The 18,669-nt window shown below is 36.4% G+C and overlaps 1 protein-coding gene across 1 annotated transcript in view; it reads right to left on the reverse strand.

The window, feature by feature from the left end:
* TMX3 (thioredoxin related transmembrane protein 3) overlaps positions 1 to 18,669 on the reverse strand; it is a 41,044-nt gene that overhangs the window by 17,094 nt on the left and 5,281 nt on the right. Inside the window, exons 4-9 of the mRNA XM_033175349.1 lie at positions 18,335 to 18,458; positions 10,423 to 10,468; positions 9,101 to 9,181; positions 7,123 to 7,222; positions 6,424 to 6,501; positions 509 to 575 (exon numbers count right to left, since the gene is read on the reverse strand). Of these exons, the coding sequence (XP_033031240.1) occupies positions 509 to 575; positions 6,424 to 6,501; positions 7,123 to 7,222; positions 9,101 to 9,181; positions 10,423 to 10,468; positions 18,335 to 18,458 (496 nt within the window). The remainder of the gene's footprint in view (positions 1 to 508; positions 576 to 6,423; positions 6,502 to 7,122; positions 7,223 to 9,100; positions 9,182 to 10,422; positions 10,469 to 18,334; positions 18,459 to 18,669) is intronic.

The following is an 18,669-nucleotide window of genomic DNA, read 5'->3' on the forward strand; positions in this document are numbered from 1 at the left end:
CTTTACTGTGATGTATGTTTGATATTACAATTAAAATATTTTAAAAGTAGACCAAGTATTTGCTTGAGTGAAGAAATGTTGAAGAGTAGGCAAGCGGTTATTTCTACCAGCTAAGGGGAAATGTCGCTAGGGAGGGATGCACAGGGGCTTCAACACTAGTGAACATGTGTTACTTCTTCAAGTCTTTTTCTGTATCTGAAACGTTACTTCAAAAAAATTAATTCTGAACATTTTAAAGTAATGTATAAAAATCACATAGAATTTATTCCTCAAAAAAACATACAATTTAACAAACAACAACAAAAAGAAATGTTGTGTAGGTAAAGCTCGGAAAAAAAATAACAACTAAAAGTTGAAGGGTGAAAAACCCCAAAACATCAGTCTTAAGTAATGAGAACTGTTATTCTCATTAAACAGTAGAAGCATTTACAAAATCTTTCCACCGAAGTCGTATAATAGACATTTTAATTTTAAAATGTTTTACATGAGTTAAAGACTTGGAACTTACCGTCATAAACAAAGTAAGTTTCGTCTTTGAACACAAGCACAGCCGGCATCTCTTTTAGTGTCACATACTGCAAAAAACCAGAAGTTTAAATAACTTTTATCACTAAAAAATTCTAATTAGTAACTATACTTTCAAAAGTCTTGAGATACCAGAAAACACAAACACACGTAAAAATAACAAAAAAGAATGTCACAAAGAGTACAGTCAATCCCAAACCCATCTGAGGAGTATATATGAATCTTTTTATATATCCCCTGGTACAATGTCCTGTTTGCTATAGTCAAAACTGTGGATTATTTTTAACTGATAACAGACTTAAACATCAATCAGCCTATTTAGGTTTAAGTCCTTCCCCACCACTCACTGGCTGTGTGATAACGAGCCACTTTACCTAGGGGAGTCCGCTTCCTCATCTGTGGAATAAAGACACTGAGACTGCCTACCTCACAGAACAATTATGAGAGTTATGTCACATACCATAACTGAGAGCACTGCTTAAAGTGTAAACTGCTTTATAAGCCACTTACAGTAGTAATAAGGGATTCATTCAGAAAGTACCGGCTGCTTACACCTGAGTTGTACTTATTTCGAGAGTAAAATTATACTAGAAAACAAATATCAGATCAGAAGACAAATAATTTGAGTAAACCACAAAGAATTATTACATGAGCATGGTAATACTGAAAATAATGGCAAATAAGTAAGTAAATGAGTGGATAATGAAGAAAAATAACAATAAAATAAAAATAAAGACAGTTGTCCTGCAAAAATCAAAAGGGGAGGGAGACACATCTCAGGAGACAGAAAATAATACAGAATGATTTGGTTACATTACTATTAAAAAATGATATAGCACTATGAAAATAACAATTTTAAGGGCAGTGCAAGAGCTCTTAAGTCAAGCATGCTCCATTCACCTGCTCTTGGCAACTCATCCACACAGATGCTTAGGAAGTATTTTTCAGCATTCAGCACCTCCCTCTTTCATCAACATCCCTGAATGGCTCTTACTAGAACACAAATGATACAGTCTCAAATGTTCCAGCCATCTAGTCTCACATACTCTGAAGCTCTCTTCCTCTCCCGTGTTTTCTTCAACTATCTTCTATTACTGTTATAGTCTGCATGCCCATCTCCTTCATTCATCTGTAAGTATTCTGAAGTCAGAAACTGTCTAAATTCATCCTTGTACCCCCTTACTGCATCTCCTGGGGTTTTCATAAATACCAGTTGCAAGGCTAATGAAGCTCTGAAGGACAAAACATTAATATTCAAAGTATGGGAAGACCACAAAATTAAGGGCTTTGCCCTTATTTGAGAATCATCTATGGGAGTAAAACTCATATTTCTCTGAACTAACTATTATTTCCCCCAGCAGACTTTTCCAAATACATCCTTAAAACTAAAAAAGGGAGATGACAGATATTAACATCTTCAGGAATAAAGAATGACTAAACAAACTAGTTGAGAAGGCCAATTAAAAAAAATAATAGAAGTAATGCACAAATACTAAATATGCTTACATAACAGATGCTATATATATGCCTACCCAGGCTCTCTGGGTTCTAGGGATTTTGGCCTAAGACACCTCATTGTTATCTGAGGATTAAGATGGTGTCAAATGGTGCCAGGGCCTAGAACACAGCAAATCCTCTGGTGCACTCCAAGTGCCAACTGCTTGCAAAGCTTTGTAGATGAGGACCTAGCATACATTCTCATCTCTCATACAAAAATTGGTTCAGTGGACTTAGGAGACAAAAATGTGTAAGAAGTTCAGATTCTAGTACATTTTAAGCCTTTATGTTACATCAGGGCATTCCAGAACAGTGGTTTGTAACCTTCTGGGAACCCTGTCGGAGATTCTGATGGCAAGTGTGGCCTCTTTTCCTCATCTTACTCAAGGCAGTGACAGCCCGTCTGGAGCAGCTGCTGCGGGAATGCCGGCTGCAGCAGGGGAGGTGCAGCAGCGGCTGCATGCTCTGTGGAGCCAGTGGGGGCCGGGAACAGGCGGGAGAGTCCTACCCGCTACCAAGTTTGTGGGGCGGGAGCCCCATGCTCCCGGGTGTAGCTGAAGCTGCTCAGCAGTGGTTTTGGACCCTGGCATCCCTGAGCTCTCTGGGACCCAGAAAGCAGCCACCCCACCCCCCAACTCCTGCAGGTTCAAAAATGCCTGCTCCTGCTCCCTGGCCTCTTCCTGCTCCCAGTGACTGCTCTGATTTTGGAACAAAGTTGTGGCCGAGCCCGAGTGTTGTCGCAACTTAGCCGGGTGTGTGTGCTCAGGGCGGCACTGACACGCCAGCTCCCACCAGTGCCTGGGCTTCCTCCAGACTTTGGACATCGACAAGCGTGGGAGGGAGGCTGGCTCAGCACAACCTGCAGGCACTCCTCGGCATGAACAGCCTGGGTGCCATAGACGGTATAATGATGATGGCGGGAGTCAGACAGGTTCCTAGCCAGGAAGGAGTGGGTCCCCAGTAAAATCCCAACTTCCGGCCAAGGAGGGCCTGAAGCCTGGGGGCCAGGCTACCAGTTCTGGGTGGAGTCCACGGTCTGGAGTAAGAACTTCATTGATGACCATATAGCCAACTGGATAGTGCCTTTTCTAGGCCTGACTGTGGCCACCCATGGACCACTCAGCATGCACCTCCTCAATTCTGAGCACATAAAAACCCCAGACTAAGCCAGACACAGACTTGTCCAGATGACCTGCCTGTGGAAAGGAGCTACCTACTCGGGTCTCCTGAGAGCTATTCTGTTGCTCAATGAAGCTCCTCTCCACCTTGCTCAACCTCCAGTTGTCCATGTGCCTCATTCTTCCTGGATGTGGGACAAGAACTTGGGAACCACTCAATGGAGGGATTGAAGGAGCCGTAATGCAAACAGGACTGAAACATGCCCCCCAGTCACCATGCTGCAGGTGACAAAAAGGAGAGGAGAGCTGTGACCCTCCTGGGAGCCCAGACCTTGGGGCACCCCAAGTCAGGGCTGCGACACACTGTTAACACCCTCTTCAGGGCTCTGCAGTTCTTGGTGTTTTCTGAGCTTTCAGGTGCCACTGCATTCCCCTTGTCCAGATGCTGTTTCTTGCAGCAGTGGAAGCCACTTGCAGCACATCTAGTCCAGCCACAGCCTCACATGCAGCAGGTGCCTGGAGCTGCCTTCCCTGTGGCAGCCAGCACGCCTGGCTGTGTGCAGTGGCCAGATCCCACACTTGCTCACTCACATACCCCTTGCTGCTCCATGCGTGGCTCGTCCTTGGCAGGCATGGGATCTGGGCCTGTAGCATGAGCCAAGTGCAGCCTGCCAGGCTGAGTGGGCGGAATAAGCCCAGTGGGTGCAAGCAAAACCCAAGCAGAGGCACTGGTGGCCACAGAGGTTTCTGGTGGTGAAGCAACAACCTAAGGATCTCGTGACATTACCCTCCCCTTCAAAAGTAAATGCATATGCATAAAATACTCGGCAAACCAAAATGGGTTTAGGTTGTCCAGAAACTGAGGTTCCTCCAGGAGTCGAAAATCATTGCGGGGTACATAAGATAAACACCTACATATATTGCAGGAAGCATTAAACACCTACTTAGGCAAGTCTGCAATCTTAAAATACTTAAACATTAAAACATTTAAAAGAAATGAAATGTCTGACTTACCTTTGTGAAAAGAAAAATATTTCAATTTTTTTTATAATTTATATTGACTCAAAAGAAAAACTCCCTTGACTTCTTTCATGTTTCCCCTGAGTTATTGCCAAATTCCTAAGGTCCCCTACTCATTAAAAGTTTCCTAAAGAGAAGTCTACACTTGCGATCTCCACTTTCTTGCTTGCCATCAGTGTCTCTCAAACACCAATAAGGTTTTGGTCCCCACTACTCCTCTGAAAACCACCAACAACCTCCATGTGGGCACATATTGTGGTTATTTTCCTCTCATTATTTTCTTGATCACTTTGCAAAATTCTCACACAAACTGTTAACTCCTTTTAAAACACTTCATCTTGGCTTCCAACTCATCTCTTTTTCCTAATTTACTATTTTTTCTCATTTTCCTTTGCTGACCTCAGGTTCTGTGCCTACTTATTTCCTTAAAAAATTGCTTCCCATGTCTAGGAAGGTTCTTTACACAGCCTTGACTTAACTCTAGACCCCTATGTCCAACTGCTTATTTGATGCTTATATTTAGATTCCCAATATGACATTCTGAATCAAATTAAAATGAATAATTCAAAGCACTTTTCACTCTCCATGTTTTCAACCTCTTCATTCTCCAATATTCCTCAAGCTCATAAAATACCACCATCTACTCAATTGTTCAAACCAAAACATCTAAGAGTCACCCTTGATTCCTTCCTATTCTTCCAGATCAGCAAGCTCTGACAATTCTATCTTCTAAACACAACAATCCTTTCACTTCTTCCCAACTCTCACTAACCATCAAGCCCAAATTTCCGAGATTACTGCAAAAGTTCAATTGGTATCTGTGGACCTACTCTCATACCTATTTAATGCACTCTGCACTTAACACAGAGTAATGTCCTAAAACAAGAACATCAGTCCATGTTCGTCACAAACTTCAACCTCCTCACATGCACTGCCATGACTTACAAAGCCTACACTGCTCTCTACCTACTTCCCATCGCACTGTATGCACTACAGTCACATTGGCCTACTGTTTTGTTCCGTATCATGTCAGGTGTGTTCTCATCTTGGACATCTGTTATCTGTTCCTTGTTTCTGGAGTATTGTATCCACAGATCTTTGCACGGCTCCTTCATATCATATAAAAGTCTCATTTCAAGTATGTTCTTGAGACAAACATTTCTTGACCAATCAACCTACAGCACCCATCCCACTCCTATTTGCCCCAACTACTACACTGTTTTAAATTTTTAAAAAATTATTATTATTATTATTATTTGAGATGGAGTCTCACTCTGTCACCCAGGCTGGAGTGCAGTGGCGCGATCTCAGTTCAACGCAACCTCTGCGTCCCGGGTTCAAGCAATTCTCCTGCCTCAGACTCCTGAGCAGCTGGGATTATAGGCCTACGCCACCACGCCTGGCTAATTTTTGTATTTTTAGTACAGATGGGGCTTCACCATGTTGGCCTGGCTGGTCTTGTACTCCTGACCTTGTGACCCGCCCACCTCGGCCTCTCAAAGTGCTGGGATTACAAGCGTTAAGCCACCAGGCCCAGCCTTAATTATTATTTTTTTGAGATGGAGTCTCGCTTTGTCACCCAGACTGGAGTACAGTGGTTCAATCTTATCTCACTGCAACCTCCACCTCCCAGGTTCAAGTGATTCTCCTGTCTCAGCCTCCCAAGCAACTAGGACTACAGATGCGTGCCACCATGACCGGCTAATTTTTGTATTGTCAGTAGAGACAGGATTTTATCATGTTGGTCAGGCTGGTCTCGAGCTCCTGACCTCAGGTGACCCACCCGTCTAGGCCTCCCAAAGTGCTGGGATTACAGGCATGAGGCACTGCACCTAGCCTTTAATTTTTTTTCATGGCACTTATGATATCCTGTTTATCGACTAGTTTAGTGAGGACCACTATCTCAGTTTGAGGACCCAAAAATCACAGTATTTGCCACACACACACACAATAATCCACCACTTGTAAGCCAATTTAGGAGTTTGAGGTATCACTTGTCATCACTGCTTTTATTTTAAAAAGAAAGAAGCACCAATGTAAATCCCTAAATGCTATGAATCTGATGGTATTTGTTTATTAATAAAAAGAAATCTAATACCAGTAGTAAAGAATCAGCATGTTTACTCTTTCTACACACATCACAGTAAATAAATCTGATATTAAAATCAATAATTTAATCAAGAAATGATAAATTTTATTTATTAAATCAAGTAATAATTTAATAAATAAAATTATGTCATTAAAATCAAATTTTAAATATTACCTCAGGAACCACTTCTTCTGAGGCAGAAAAGAAGTACGTATATACAATCAATTCTGAAGCAGCATCTATGTATTTCTCCTATGAAGATACAAACAAAAACAGTCATTGAAAAATGTTAAAGGTCAAAATTCATTCCTCATTAAACAATGAGAGTTACCTTATATAGTAAGAGTCACCACTGTAATTTGCTACCTTACATCCTTTTAGGTGAAAAGAAGAAATATAAGCAAATAAAACTGTTTCTAAGGCAAAGCCAACGTAATAAGAGCTTTTATCTTTCTTCAAATAAAGTTCATTGAATATAACATAAGTTCAATTTGTAGGTATTCATTTAATTATAAATTAGACAAACAAAATGATGGTGGTGATGATTATAGGATGATATGTGTGTATACACATACAAAGTCTGCAGTCTCCAAGAGTCAGAATTTGAAAAAGCAGTACAAGACTTAACCCGGTTAATAATAGAAAAAAATACTAAGGCAGGCAACATCTACTCGCTTTTTACACGCTTCTATTTCATATAGACAAACATGACAGAGGGTATACAAGGAAGTATTTTTATTATAAGAAGTACTTAGACCGAATGAAAATATTTCTAGTAAGAGCAGAATAAGTTCTGAGTTTCTAGTGAAGTCTTGATTACACAGTAAATTAAATTACAATACATCTGTTTCTGAGGAATAAAAAAAGTCTTACTTTCAAAGGTGATTCTCCACCTATATAAACAAAAAATACACGGTGTCTCTTCTGCATATGTTCAAACATTTGTTGACTTGGAAGTGGTCGAATTAGAGCCCTGTTGCACAACAAAACAAAAAACAAACTTGAATTATAAACTGAAGTACATAATTTACTCCTATTTATACTATAACTAATCATGTCTCAAGTTATTTTTAGTAATAACAATTGCATTTTAAGTATATCACAAAATCCACATGAATCTAACAAAACTGTGGTCTATGACTACTATTGCACATACATATAAAAGATTAACATAGTATCCACAATTTAATCTATCGATTTCAAAATAAGTGTCAAAACATCCCTTCAGAGAGTACCATCATTACCAGTATTTTGATAGGCAAAGAGACAACTATTGCCCATTTACAATCCTCAGCCTAAAACAAAACAAATCCCAAGAGAATTATTTTTTTCTCCCTTTTAAAACATCATTTACAAAAAACACTGTGAAATACCATCTCAGGAATATATAGTACTTTATTGAGAATATTTATATCTTACTCTGTCAATTTAAATGGTATACACTTTTTAAGTACCCTACGGAGGTTAAAATCCAAAAGTATAAAAAGCGTATCATTAATCATTTTCAGAAAAAATAAAATGGAAAATGACAGTCATAACATTACATAAGAACCTCATGAAAACAAAAAATGTTATTATACAAGCATTTTTCAAAGCAAATAGATTGAGAAATGAATTACATCATAGGTTATTATAAAGCACTTCAATTATAAAATATCATTAAAAAACTAAGAAGAGGTAGTCATCTCTTACATATGGTGTATATATTATAATATATAATTTTCACTCTACCACATTTATAAAAAGAGCAGAACACAAGCCAATATAAAAATTTCCCAAACATAGTGACTAATATAAATCCTGGGAGGATTCAGTACCTCCCACTGGTACTCCCTTCATACAACACAAAGTTATTTCAAAATTTATTTATTCACAAAGGAAATAAAATGAAACATGGTCAATGAGAAAAATACAGTGAAAATTACATCAGTAAGCACCACAAATTTAATATGTAAAGATCACTCCTAATCCTGTGAATTTTCTCAAATAATTTGAGACAGTATTGTACCACCACAAATCCATTCCATTTTAATTTAAATTAAAGCTATTTAAAACTATCAGTATAATATATCCTGTTAAACTCATAAATGCCTATACTTTAAAGCCAATAAAGATTAACACAGCTTGATGACCATTCTCAAGAACTTTCACATGATCATGTTAAATAATTCTAAGCACTGACTTTCTTTATATCCCATCAAAATGTAGATTTAAATAAATCAGTGACAAATTCAAATCAACAAGAAATGCTTACAAAGGAATTTGTTTCCTTATCAGTAAAACCTTAGGGATCAGTAACTTGAATAATCTTTGGGTTTTAACTATGTCACATGCTAAGTATAAAATGCACGAATACCTCACAGCTGGCAGAAAGCAGTACATGATAAATAATGAAAAATATTTTAGTTGTATCTAAAATACATTTTCGAGTATCAAAGAGTATGGATGAAAGCCCAAGTCTGTTCAGAACAATAATATCCCAAGGCTTTGTTGAAAACTCTGAACCAGGCAGTCCAAAAGCAAAATTATCATAAAATAAAGATTCACAGAGTTGCTACACGTAATCAAAATCTGGAAAATGTATTTAAAAAATCACTAAGGAAAATTCTTCTATAGACAAAATGAATTTAAACGTGAGGTTAACAAGTATATAATACAAACCATGGTCTCTGTTTCTTTAAAGCATTTCTTTGGATATGCTGTAGAACCCTATCTTCTCTCATAAGTAAATAATCAAATAAATTTTATCTAGGAATGTCCTTAAAATATGTTTGTTCAATACAGTCTATTAAAATATATTTAATTTTCAAATATTAGTAACATACAGTAAAGGCCTTTCCTAATAACTTACCCAGATACCCTGTGAGCAAACTCAATAATATCATCTTTTGTTCGTGGTCCTCTATAATTATACGCCAAGTCCCCTTTTAATCTTAAAAAAAAAAAAAAAAGATTAAAACCCAGATTGTTTTAACTGTTTTAATATTTAATGTTAGTCATTATCCACTGTTTCATAAAATTATATTATATAAAATAGCAAATGCAGAGAAGTTTTAGAAGTAGCTCTCACATAAAATATGGTAGGTCAGAGGACCGGTAACACAAAACAAAAGAAAGAGGCTGCATTCTATTAAAATTACATGAAAATATTTTACTCTGCATTTGATAACTGCATTGTATCTATGCCTGCTGAAAAATAATCGATACACTCATGGTCAAGAGCTTGGAAAATTAAAGCACTATAATTCTCACTATGTTCCCTTTCAAAAGGTAAATGAAAGGACAGGGAAATAAGAGTATTTTGGAAGAGGCAAAACAAATGTTAATACAACATTACAGTTATTTGATGCTCCAACATTACAGAGTAAAAGGATGCATAAAAACAGTTCTTCTAGAAACTTACATAATTCTTCAAAAGCCAACCAATGAATTAATCTGTGTGTCTAATTAAGTAAAATTTTAAAAAGGAAAAATTGGGAAGCACAATAGAATACTTACAATTAAACAGAAGGAAAAGATAGGATGATTTACTTAACTTAAAAAGTAAAAGAGGCTAAGCAAACATTTTTAAAAAGTGGGGGAAGGAGAAAGGTCAACATAAAACCCAAGATATAAACTGAAATCCTTTACATTTAAAAATTTGAGTTGTTAAAATATTTTTTAAACTTACTTTATTATAAAAATCACTTTCAGAACAATTCCAAAGCTCCCCACATTACCAAAATAAGATTAATGAAAACCATGAGAAAATGCAATGAAGTCATGATTACAAAACAAGTCCTTTAGAATTACCACATTTCTTTCAACTTGTACACTTTATTAGACTTGATCAACACCTACAGATTAGAATTAATATAATCAACTTTGATTCTCTGTATTTCTTTTATCTCACAATCCACGCTTCAACTCCTCAAGGGAAAAAGACCTTTCATAATTTATGACTGTATACCTTGTCCTGCACAGCGCATATCACACAGCAAGCAAAACATGTGAATTAGCCGTAAACAACATGATGACTTAAATATGAAGAAAAGCATAAAGAAGCAGTCCCTCTCCTTTAATTACATACTTCACTTATAAAGAATGGCCAAACCCCAATCTTCAATCGTCCAAGGAATCTAAGTAGAGTGAACTAATAAAAATACACATATAAACATACAACACTCAACTTACAGCTTAATTGTTGGATAACCTCGAACTCCAAACTCTGAAGCAATGCCTTGATAAGAAAAAGAATAAAGCATTCTAAATTTTTTTTAAATATGAGAAACTAGGTAACAAATGAGCCTTTTACTTTAAAAATATAGAAATATTTACACAACCCATATAGATACGTTGTTTTTAAGTCTTAAGAATATAAACTCACACAAAAGAAAAAAACAGGACATTCTCATACAAAACAATTACTTAATAATCCAATCTGTGACCTGCACAAAATACTATGACAAAATAAGAAATGCATGTCAAAAGAATAGTTAAAAATCTATAAAATACTTATTTTAAAAGATATTCTGGTTTAAAAAAATAAAAATACATAAGTACTTCTCATTTGACTTCATGTCCAAGACAAATACTTCTTCTAGGTCTTATTTACTCCTCTCAAAAAAAAAAAAAAAAAAGCCCATCTCTTCCTTTAGTGTTTTTTGAGTTTTCAAAGAACTGCAGTGTATTCTAATTTTAAAACCATAACTTGTATTTGCAAAATTAATTACTATGTTCAACACAGGATTGAAAAGCAACTTTGTTTTAGGAGTTTCTGCTTTTGTGATAACCTAGAGTAATTTTAATTATCTCAAAGATTATTCTGAAATCCTCACATGAATTAAAATGAGAATGGATGCTACAATAGCATCTTTTGAGGGGAAAGGAGAAAGTAACAAAAACAAGCGAATATCAAAAAGGAAATAAGAAGTTAAAAAGTAGAGAAATCACATACCAAATTAATGCAACACTACTTTACAGACAAAACAACACCAGGACAGGAAAGAAAAAATATTCTCAGTTAACACACATTATACCATAAAGATATTTACAAAACTATACCCTAGTATATGAAAAGTACACTGTATTATTCACATAATCTTTCCCTTTGTAATTTTCTTTATTTCCAGGGTATTTTGCTATCACATTTGGGTAAGGAACCTACTGCATCTGAATTCCAGTTTAACAATCACTTTAGTAATCTTCACCCGTCTTTGGTTTCTCATCAACTCACCAATTCAATTCACAAGAATAAGGGCAGTCGATTTGTGACAAAATAATATCTAAAATTTTTCCTTCCTTTGTCAACTCTAGTTTCTCCCTTAAACATATGGAGATAGGCAAATAGAGAGACCTGGACAGTGGCCAATACGTATTTTCCTTAGAGGTAGCATAGACAGCAGAGGTGATAATTAAGAACTCAAGTTCTGAAGATACAGGTCCTGCTTCTGAACAGACACGCAAACTCACAGCAAGAGTGTAATTTATTTGTGCCCATCTGTAATCTAGGACTTCATTCTGTCAAGTATGTTCTAATTGGAGACTGTGGGTATGGAGATTGCCTTCTTCCCAGCAAAAACACAGAAACTACTTTGGAGAGATTATGTGAATAATGAATATTCTTAATGATTCCTTTCCAAATTAAGAAGACAGGGAAATATCCCAAATTAAGAAGACAGGGAAATAAAATCCCTTATTACCTTCAACTAAAACTCATTTAAATCAAAATGTATTTATACACAAATCAAATAAAGAAAATAAAGTATGCAATCAATGAGAAAACATACTGGTCGTGCTTCATAGCCTGATATTGTGGATCTCATAATCCTCAGAGAGAAAAATCCTAGCTCCACACTTAACCCGATCACATCATTTCCTTGACCTCAGTATTCACGTCAAGACAATGGAGATCTATCACCCAGCTCACAGCCTTTGGCTTCTTGACCATGAACATTAACCTTCACTTCTGACCTAATTTTAATTGATAGTAACTTCTATAAATCTTCAGCCTCAGATTTCTCTAAAGGGAAATGGCAGTATAATATTTTTAAAAAGCCTCTGGGAGGCCGAGGCAGGCAGATCACGAGGTCAGGAGATCGAGACCATCCTGGCTAACACAGTGATACCCCATCTCTACTAAAACTACAAAAAATTAGCCGGGTGTAGTGGCGGGCACCTGTAGTCCCAGCTACTTGGGAGGCTGAGGCAGGAGAATGGTGTGAAGTTGGGAGGTGGAGCTTGCAGTGAGCAGAGATCGCACCACTGCACTCCAGCCTGGGTGACACAGCAAGACTCCGCCTCAAAAAAAATTAATTAATTAATTTAATTAAATTAAATAAAGCAAAGCGGGAGTTACAAACACATAATGTCCCTGGTTAGAATTCCAACTTTATTTATTGTCTATGTAACTCTGGATTTTTTTTATACTTCTCTGATTCCCCTTCTGAGACTACTACTCATCTTGCAGGGCTACAGGTTGGGATTTTAAAATGAAAAAAATAGATGGAACACAATTTGAGTCTGGCACATAGAAGACTCTTAAATGCTAGATCCTTTTCCTTCCTACTCTTGATCCTGACCTCGTTAATTAGCTGCTGGACACAATGCACACATAGTATTAATAAAATTAATGTGCAGAATATTTTCTAACTGGCATTAATATTTTAAAATTGCACCTCGAAACAATTTTTTGAGGAGGAAAAAATAGTGGCAATTCAGATTAAGAAAGTAAAACAGGAAGATTCGATAACTTGTTTGAGAGAAAACAATTTTGTGAGGAAGAAAAAAATAGAGCTAATTCAGATTAAGAAACTAAAATAGGAAGATTCGGTAACTTGTTTGACAGCAAACATTGCGCAGGCAGCAGGGCTGTGATTGAAACGTGGTCTAATTGACTTTAAATTTTTTATTCTTCACTTTTTCATATTAGAGAAAAATAGTTTATATAGAAATCTGAGCTCAATTCTCTCATAAATTGAAGAGTCCATTTGCAACAAGAGTTATACCTTTGAAGTTTTACGATTTTATATGTTTATAAAACAAGATTCAGCATGAAGTCTTCTGCTTCATTTCTATCTTCTTCTTGAAATGTAACAGTTTGATGCTAGAGGTAAGTATGAATGTGAATCACGGTGAGCTTGGATACTAGGCCTAATTCTGTTTCTAACTTTGGTGTGTGAAATTACTGTCATTTCATTTCCAGTTGCCTTGTTATTTGATCTATAAAACGGGAAAGGGTGAAAGGAGTGAGAAGTTACTCAACCTCTAAAGTCCTTTTTAGCTCAAAGATACTACCTGTTTTAGTATTTACTGAATGTCACTATGTGTCTAGCAAGAAAAGGGTATAAAATATGGCAGTGGTTTACCATCAACTGAAGACATTTTGTCAAAAACAGTGAGTAAGGGGAAGGAAGAAGTTGGGAGAGAACACAACTGGTATCTAGTGGGTAGAGGTGAGGGATGCTCCTAAACATCCTGCAATGCACAGGATTCCTCCTCCCATCCAACTCCCAACAAAAACCCCATAGAATTATCTGGCCCAAAATGTCAATAGTGCAAGGCTGATAAACCTTGAAACATAGTCACTGACTTCCCCTGCACCAAAAACAAACAAACAAACAAACCCACCGTACTATCCAGCCCCAAAATGTCCATAATGCGAGGTTGAGAAGCCTTGAAACAGTCACTGACCAAACAGAGTTTATAATCTAGAAAGGTAAAATTAAATTTTAACTACAATCTATGAACAAGATGTCAGAATGTTATTGGCCAAATGTCATTCCAAACTTACACAAGAAAGAGGGCTAAAATGTGATCTTTATCATAAAATGATGTCACACTTAGTTTGGAGAGTAACAGAATTTCAGTGGTTCATAATAAAGATCAGCATGCCACTACAGGTAATTTTATGTCATATTTTAACTTCCAAATGCAAAATACTTTTAGCACTCATTTTGAAGAGGTATGTACAAAAAGAGAAGCTAAAACACCTATCTGGATTTACACTGGACATAATTTTTTATATTATTTGGTTATGGTATTAGTTAACTCTATGCATCAAGACATTTTTGGTATAATTCCAAACACAGAGCAGACTAAGTCATAACAGTTCAAATTACTTTAGTTCAAAAATTCTGTACACACAGATTTGCTGGACTGAGTCTGATGGCACTTGCTTCCCACTACGGCAATGATTTAATATATGCTTGAGAAATGAGTTATTATCAAAGACTCTTAGAAACTGTATAACCTTCATCACTTTAAATAGTCTTATCCCACCCCACACTAAAATCCTGTAACTACCAAAATAACATTCTACACTTCGAGGTTTTCCAACCTCAGTGTGCAGTGCAATCATCTGAAGTGCTGTTAAAAATACAGACTCTCGACTGGGCGCTGCGGCTCATGCCTGTAATCCCAGTACTTTGGGAGGCCTACACAGGCAGATCACCTGAGGAGGAGGGCGGATCACCTCAAGTCAGGAGTCTGGGATCAGCCTGGCTAACACGGTGAAATCCTGTTTCTACTAAAAATACAAAAAATTAGTTGCGCGTCGTGGCACATGCCTGTAATCCCAGCTACTCGAGAGGCTGAGGCAGGAGAATCACTTGAACCTGGGAGTCGGAAGCTGCAGTGAGCCGAGATTGCGCCACTGCATTCCAGCTTGGGCAACAAGAGCAACACTCTGTCTCAAAAAAAGAAAGAAATAAAGAAATAAAATAAAAAATACAGACTCTTAAGACCCAATTGCAAAGGTTTTCACTTTTCACCAGTAGGACTGGGGTGGGCCTTCTGAATCTGAACTGACAATAAGTACCCAGGTAATTCTATTGTAGGTCTACAGATTACATGCTGAGGAACACTGATACTGTGACTGTCTGAAAAGCAACCTATGGGGCTGCAAGAGGTATCTGTGAAACAGTCAATCCTTTAGTGTTCTATAGGTGGACCTAGAATCAAAATGGCAGATGACTTGAAAATAATTCCATTTTTCACCTGTTTGATGCCAAGTTCTACTAAAATGTCTGTATTTGAGCTGCCTTGAAAAATTTAGGAAAACTTTGAAATTCACAAGGCAAAAATCTGTTTGTAACACGTGAATGATGGTTTTTGAATACTTAACTTCTTTAATACTAGGAAGATACTACGTTTCTTCATTACACATAAAACATTCCCTTGGTGCTAATATTTAAGTGGATAATGCTTCCATCATTGACATTTAACTCTAATAATGGTCTAGAAAATAACATTAGACAATTGACTAATGTTCACAGGTTACTGTTTGTCTTTTCCCACAAGAATGTAAGTTCCATAAGAGCAGAAAATTTTATCTGTTTTGCTCAATGATGTATCACCAGTACCTGGTATATGCCAGGCATATCCTAACATGGTAAGCACATTAAGTATCTGCTAAATGAATGAATGCTAACTCTACAACTTTTCTACAAAGGGATTTTTTTTTTTCTTCACTAAACTATGTTTGGATAATTCAAGTAGGATTTACAAGCAAGCCTCACTATGCAAGGGCAGGTGCAAGTAGTTGAGGGGGACGGTGGAGGTTTAGCATTCCACATCCAATGAGTAAAAAGTTGCAACCTGAATATGAGGTCTTACTACTGCTTTTTAAAAATAGCATTTAAAACACTTTCTTCTCTAAGTGACTCAGGAAAACAATCTTGGCTATTTTTTTCCCTAATCATAGTGCCACTTAATAAATAATAGAATACAGGGCACTTAATACTGAATAATAAACTAATGAATTAGATACAATATAGAATTTGACAATGTAAATTGTTAATTATCACTGAAGTATTACATGAACACTTTACCACTAAGATTTTTACTGGTTCATATGCTCTGTATTTCTCATTGACTATTTTTCTTCATATTCCCATTTTCCTTTATACATGACTCTATGATTCCACTGACCTATTCAAGTGATCACAACAACTTGCCATTTTGAAGACTTTATTGCTCTTGTTGGTTTATTCATCTTTCTTCCTTTATTATGTTGTAAGCATTTCTAGGACAAGCAGGATTTGTCTGCGTCTTTCTTTAATCTCTAGGGATTAGCACAGTGTTTGACAAATAGTTCTCGGTAAACATTGATTGAGTGAATAAATGAATAAGCACATCTATGAAGAAGTATGTGTATGCACATCTAATCAACATATATACATATATATATGGAAACAAATTACTTTCAAGAGCAACAGTAGAAAACGATAACTTCTTAGACATTGTTAAAAGCTTACTTCAAAGAAATATCAACTCAAACATATTCTCCCTCTGTCTCTAACAATTTCTGCCATTTATCTCTTCTCCTCTCAAAATTTCAACACTTCATTCGTGTGACTCAATAATTCCAGCACTAGTATCTCACCCACACTGTAGGTCCCTATTCACAAATATCAGTTAAAAGACCACAAATTCAAAATCATTGGTAACTTAGAAACACACACAAAATTAAAACTGGTATTTTGCATATACCCAGTGGTAGCACAGTTCAGTAACTATACTAGGAACCTCACACTATTCTCTTTTCTGGTTTCCTTTACAGTACAAAGCCAATCAATCTGTTACTTCTGTGATTTTAGTACGGACTATGCCTAGGAAAATTAGTTTCCATCATACTCTACTGCCACCACCCACACCACCAGGCTCCCAGCATCCAACACCAGGATATATACACAAAGCTGACTTAGATGATCTCCCCGTTTCTACATACTCTTTATTTCCCATCCTAAAAGTCGCTGCCAAAAATATTTTTATCAAGTCACTGTCTTCACAAAAATGTGTATTACCGCCTACTGACAAGTGATAAAATCCAAAACACCGCCTGACCTAGGAAGCTCTTAACAATCTGGCATTATCCTTTAGTGTCATATATGTGCAGCCATTGTGCTAGGGGGTTTTAAATACAAGATATTAATATGATTTCCACAACCTTGAGGATTATCACTCTCCTTTGTAGATACAGAAACTAAAATTGAGAGATGTTAAGTGCTTCCCAAAGCTTCGAAAGTAGGACATGGCAAAGTTGAGATTAAAACATAGCTCTATCGTACTCCAAAGTAAAATGCTGATTTCCCAAAAAGAAATATACATTACATACTTCCACTTTCTTCAATAAATGAAAGAGAAACTACATGTTTGAATACAGAAGATTTTATATCTGCTGGATCACTCAAACCTCAAAACCACCAATAAAAGAAGCATTATAATGAAGTATTTATCAATATGGAAACCAAAGATTAGGTTTGTTCAGAAACTTTCTCAGTGTTACACAGTAAAAGTAGCAGGCAGAGCAAGGATCTGGATCCAAATCTGCTTTCTGAAAGCTATGCTCTTTCCAAATTCTACAATACCTCACACTTCTCTAAATTTTTCTTCATCTTTTTCCCAAATCCTTTAAAACAGGTATTGGTGTAAAAGGTCAAATAAATACTTCAGGCTTTCTGGAGCATACAGTCTGTCACAACTACGGAATTCTGCCATGGGGGCACAGAAACAGCCATAAACAGACAACAAATGGTTGTGCCTATGTTCCAATATAACTGTTTATAAAAATCGGTAGGAGGAGAAATCTGGTCTACAGATCAAGGTTTGCTCACCTCCACTGCATTCTATTCTCTAGTACACACTCATTAACCTCTTTTACACTCTATTATTCGCTCTAGTATTCTTTCTAATGTGAAAACCTTCCCGATCCTCATTTGTATTTACCCTAACTCAATTCATCCTTCGAGTTCCCATTTTTTCTTTACAGTACATCTCAGGCTACTCAGAAAAAAACTGATTCTGAACTCAAGTAGCAATACCAATAATTTAACATTCATCTTTTTATAGCTGCCTCATGTAAAACTAAAGTGGGTTCAAAGGAGAAAAGATAGCTTAAACACCTGTTAAACATAAGATTCACATATACCACACACTATATGTTCAATGGCTAATTCATTTAACTCATAAAGTATACAGTCTTAAATTATTAAGATAACTGAATTTTACATGAGCAAAAAAAGTTCTTCCTCCCACCCTGAATACTGCTGCATATAATTGTTTTTGCTATGAGAACAGTAAAATAATAAACTAAGTGAAGGCTTACTAGAATAGGAAGTAGCATCCATCTTTCCAACCTTAACTGGAGAACCAATGCTTTTCATCTCAAGACCAACTTCATTCCAAATCGGTTCCAGCTTTTTACAATGGCCACACCATGGTGCATAAAACTTGTTTTAAAAAACAAAAAACAAACAAAAAAGATAACCATTAAAATGTGCTACAGTGAATATGAATCTTAATAGTTAAATAATCCCTTTGACTAAATCATCTAATAATGTTTTAGACATGAAGTTTAAATATAATTTTTATTTATTTATTTATTTATTTATTTATTTATTTTTTGAGGCGGAGTCTCGCTCTGTCGCCCGGACTGGAGTG

Source organism: Trachypithecus francoisi, unplaced genomic scaffold (assembly GCF_009764315.1).
Source record: "Trachypithecus francoisi isolate TF-2019V2 unplaced genomic scaffold, Tfra_2.0 Contig01474, whole genome shotgun sequence".
In the NCBI taxonomy this organism is placed as follows: domain Eukaryota; kingdom Metazoa; phylum Chordata; class Mammalia; order Primates; family Cercopithecidae; genus Trachypithecus; species Trachypithecus francoisi.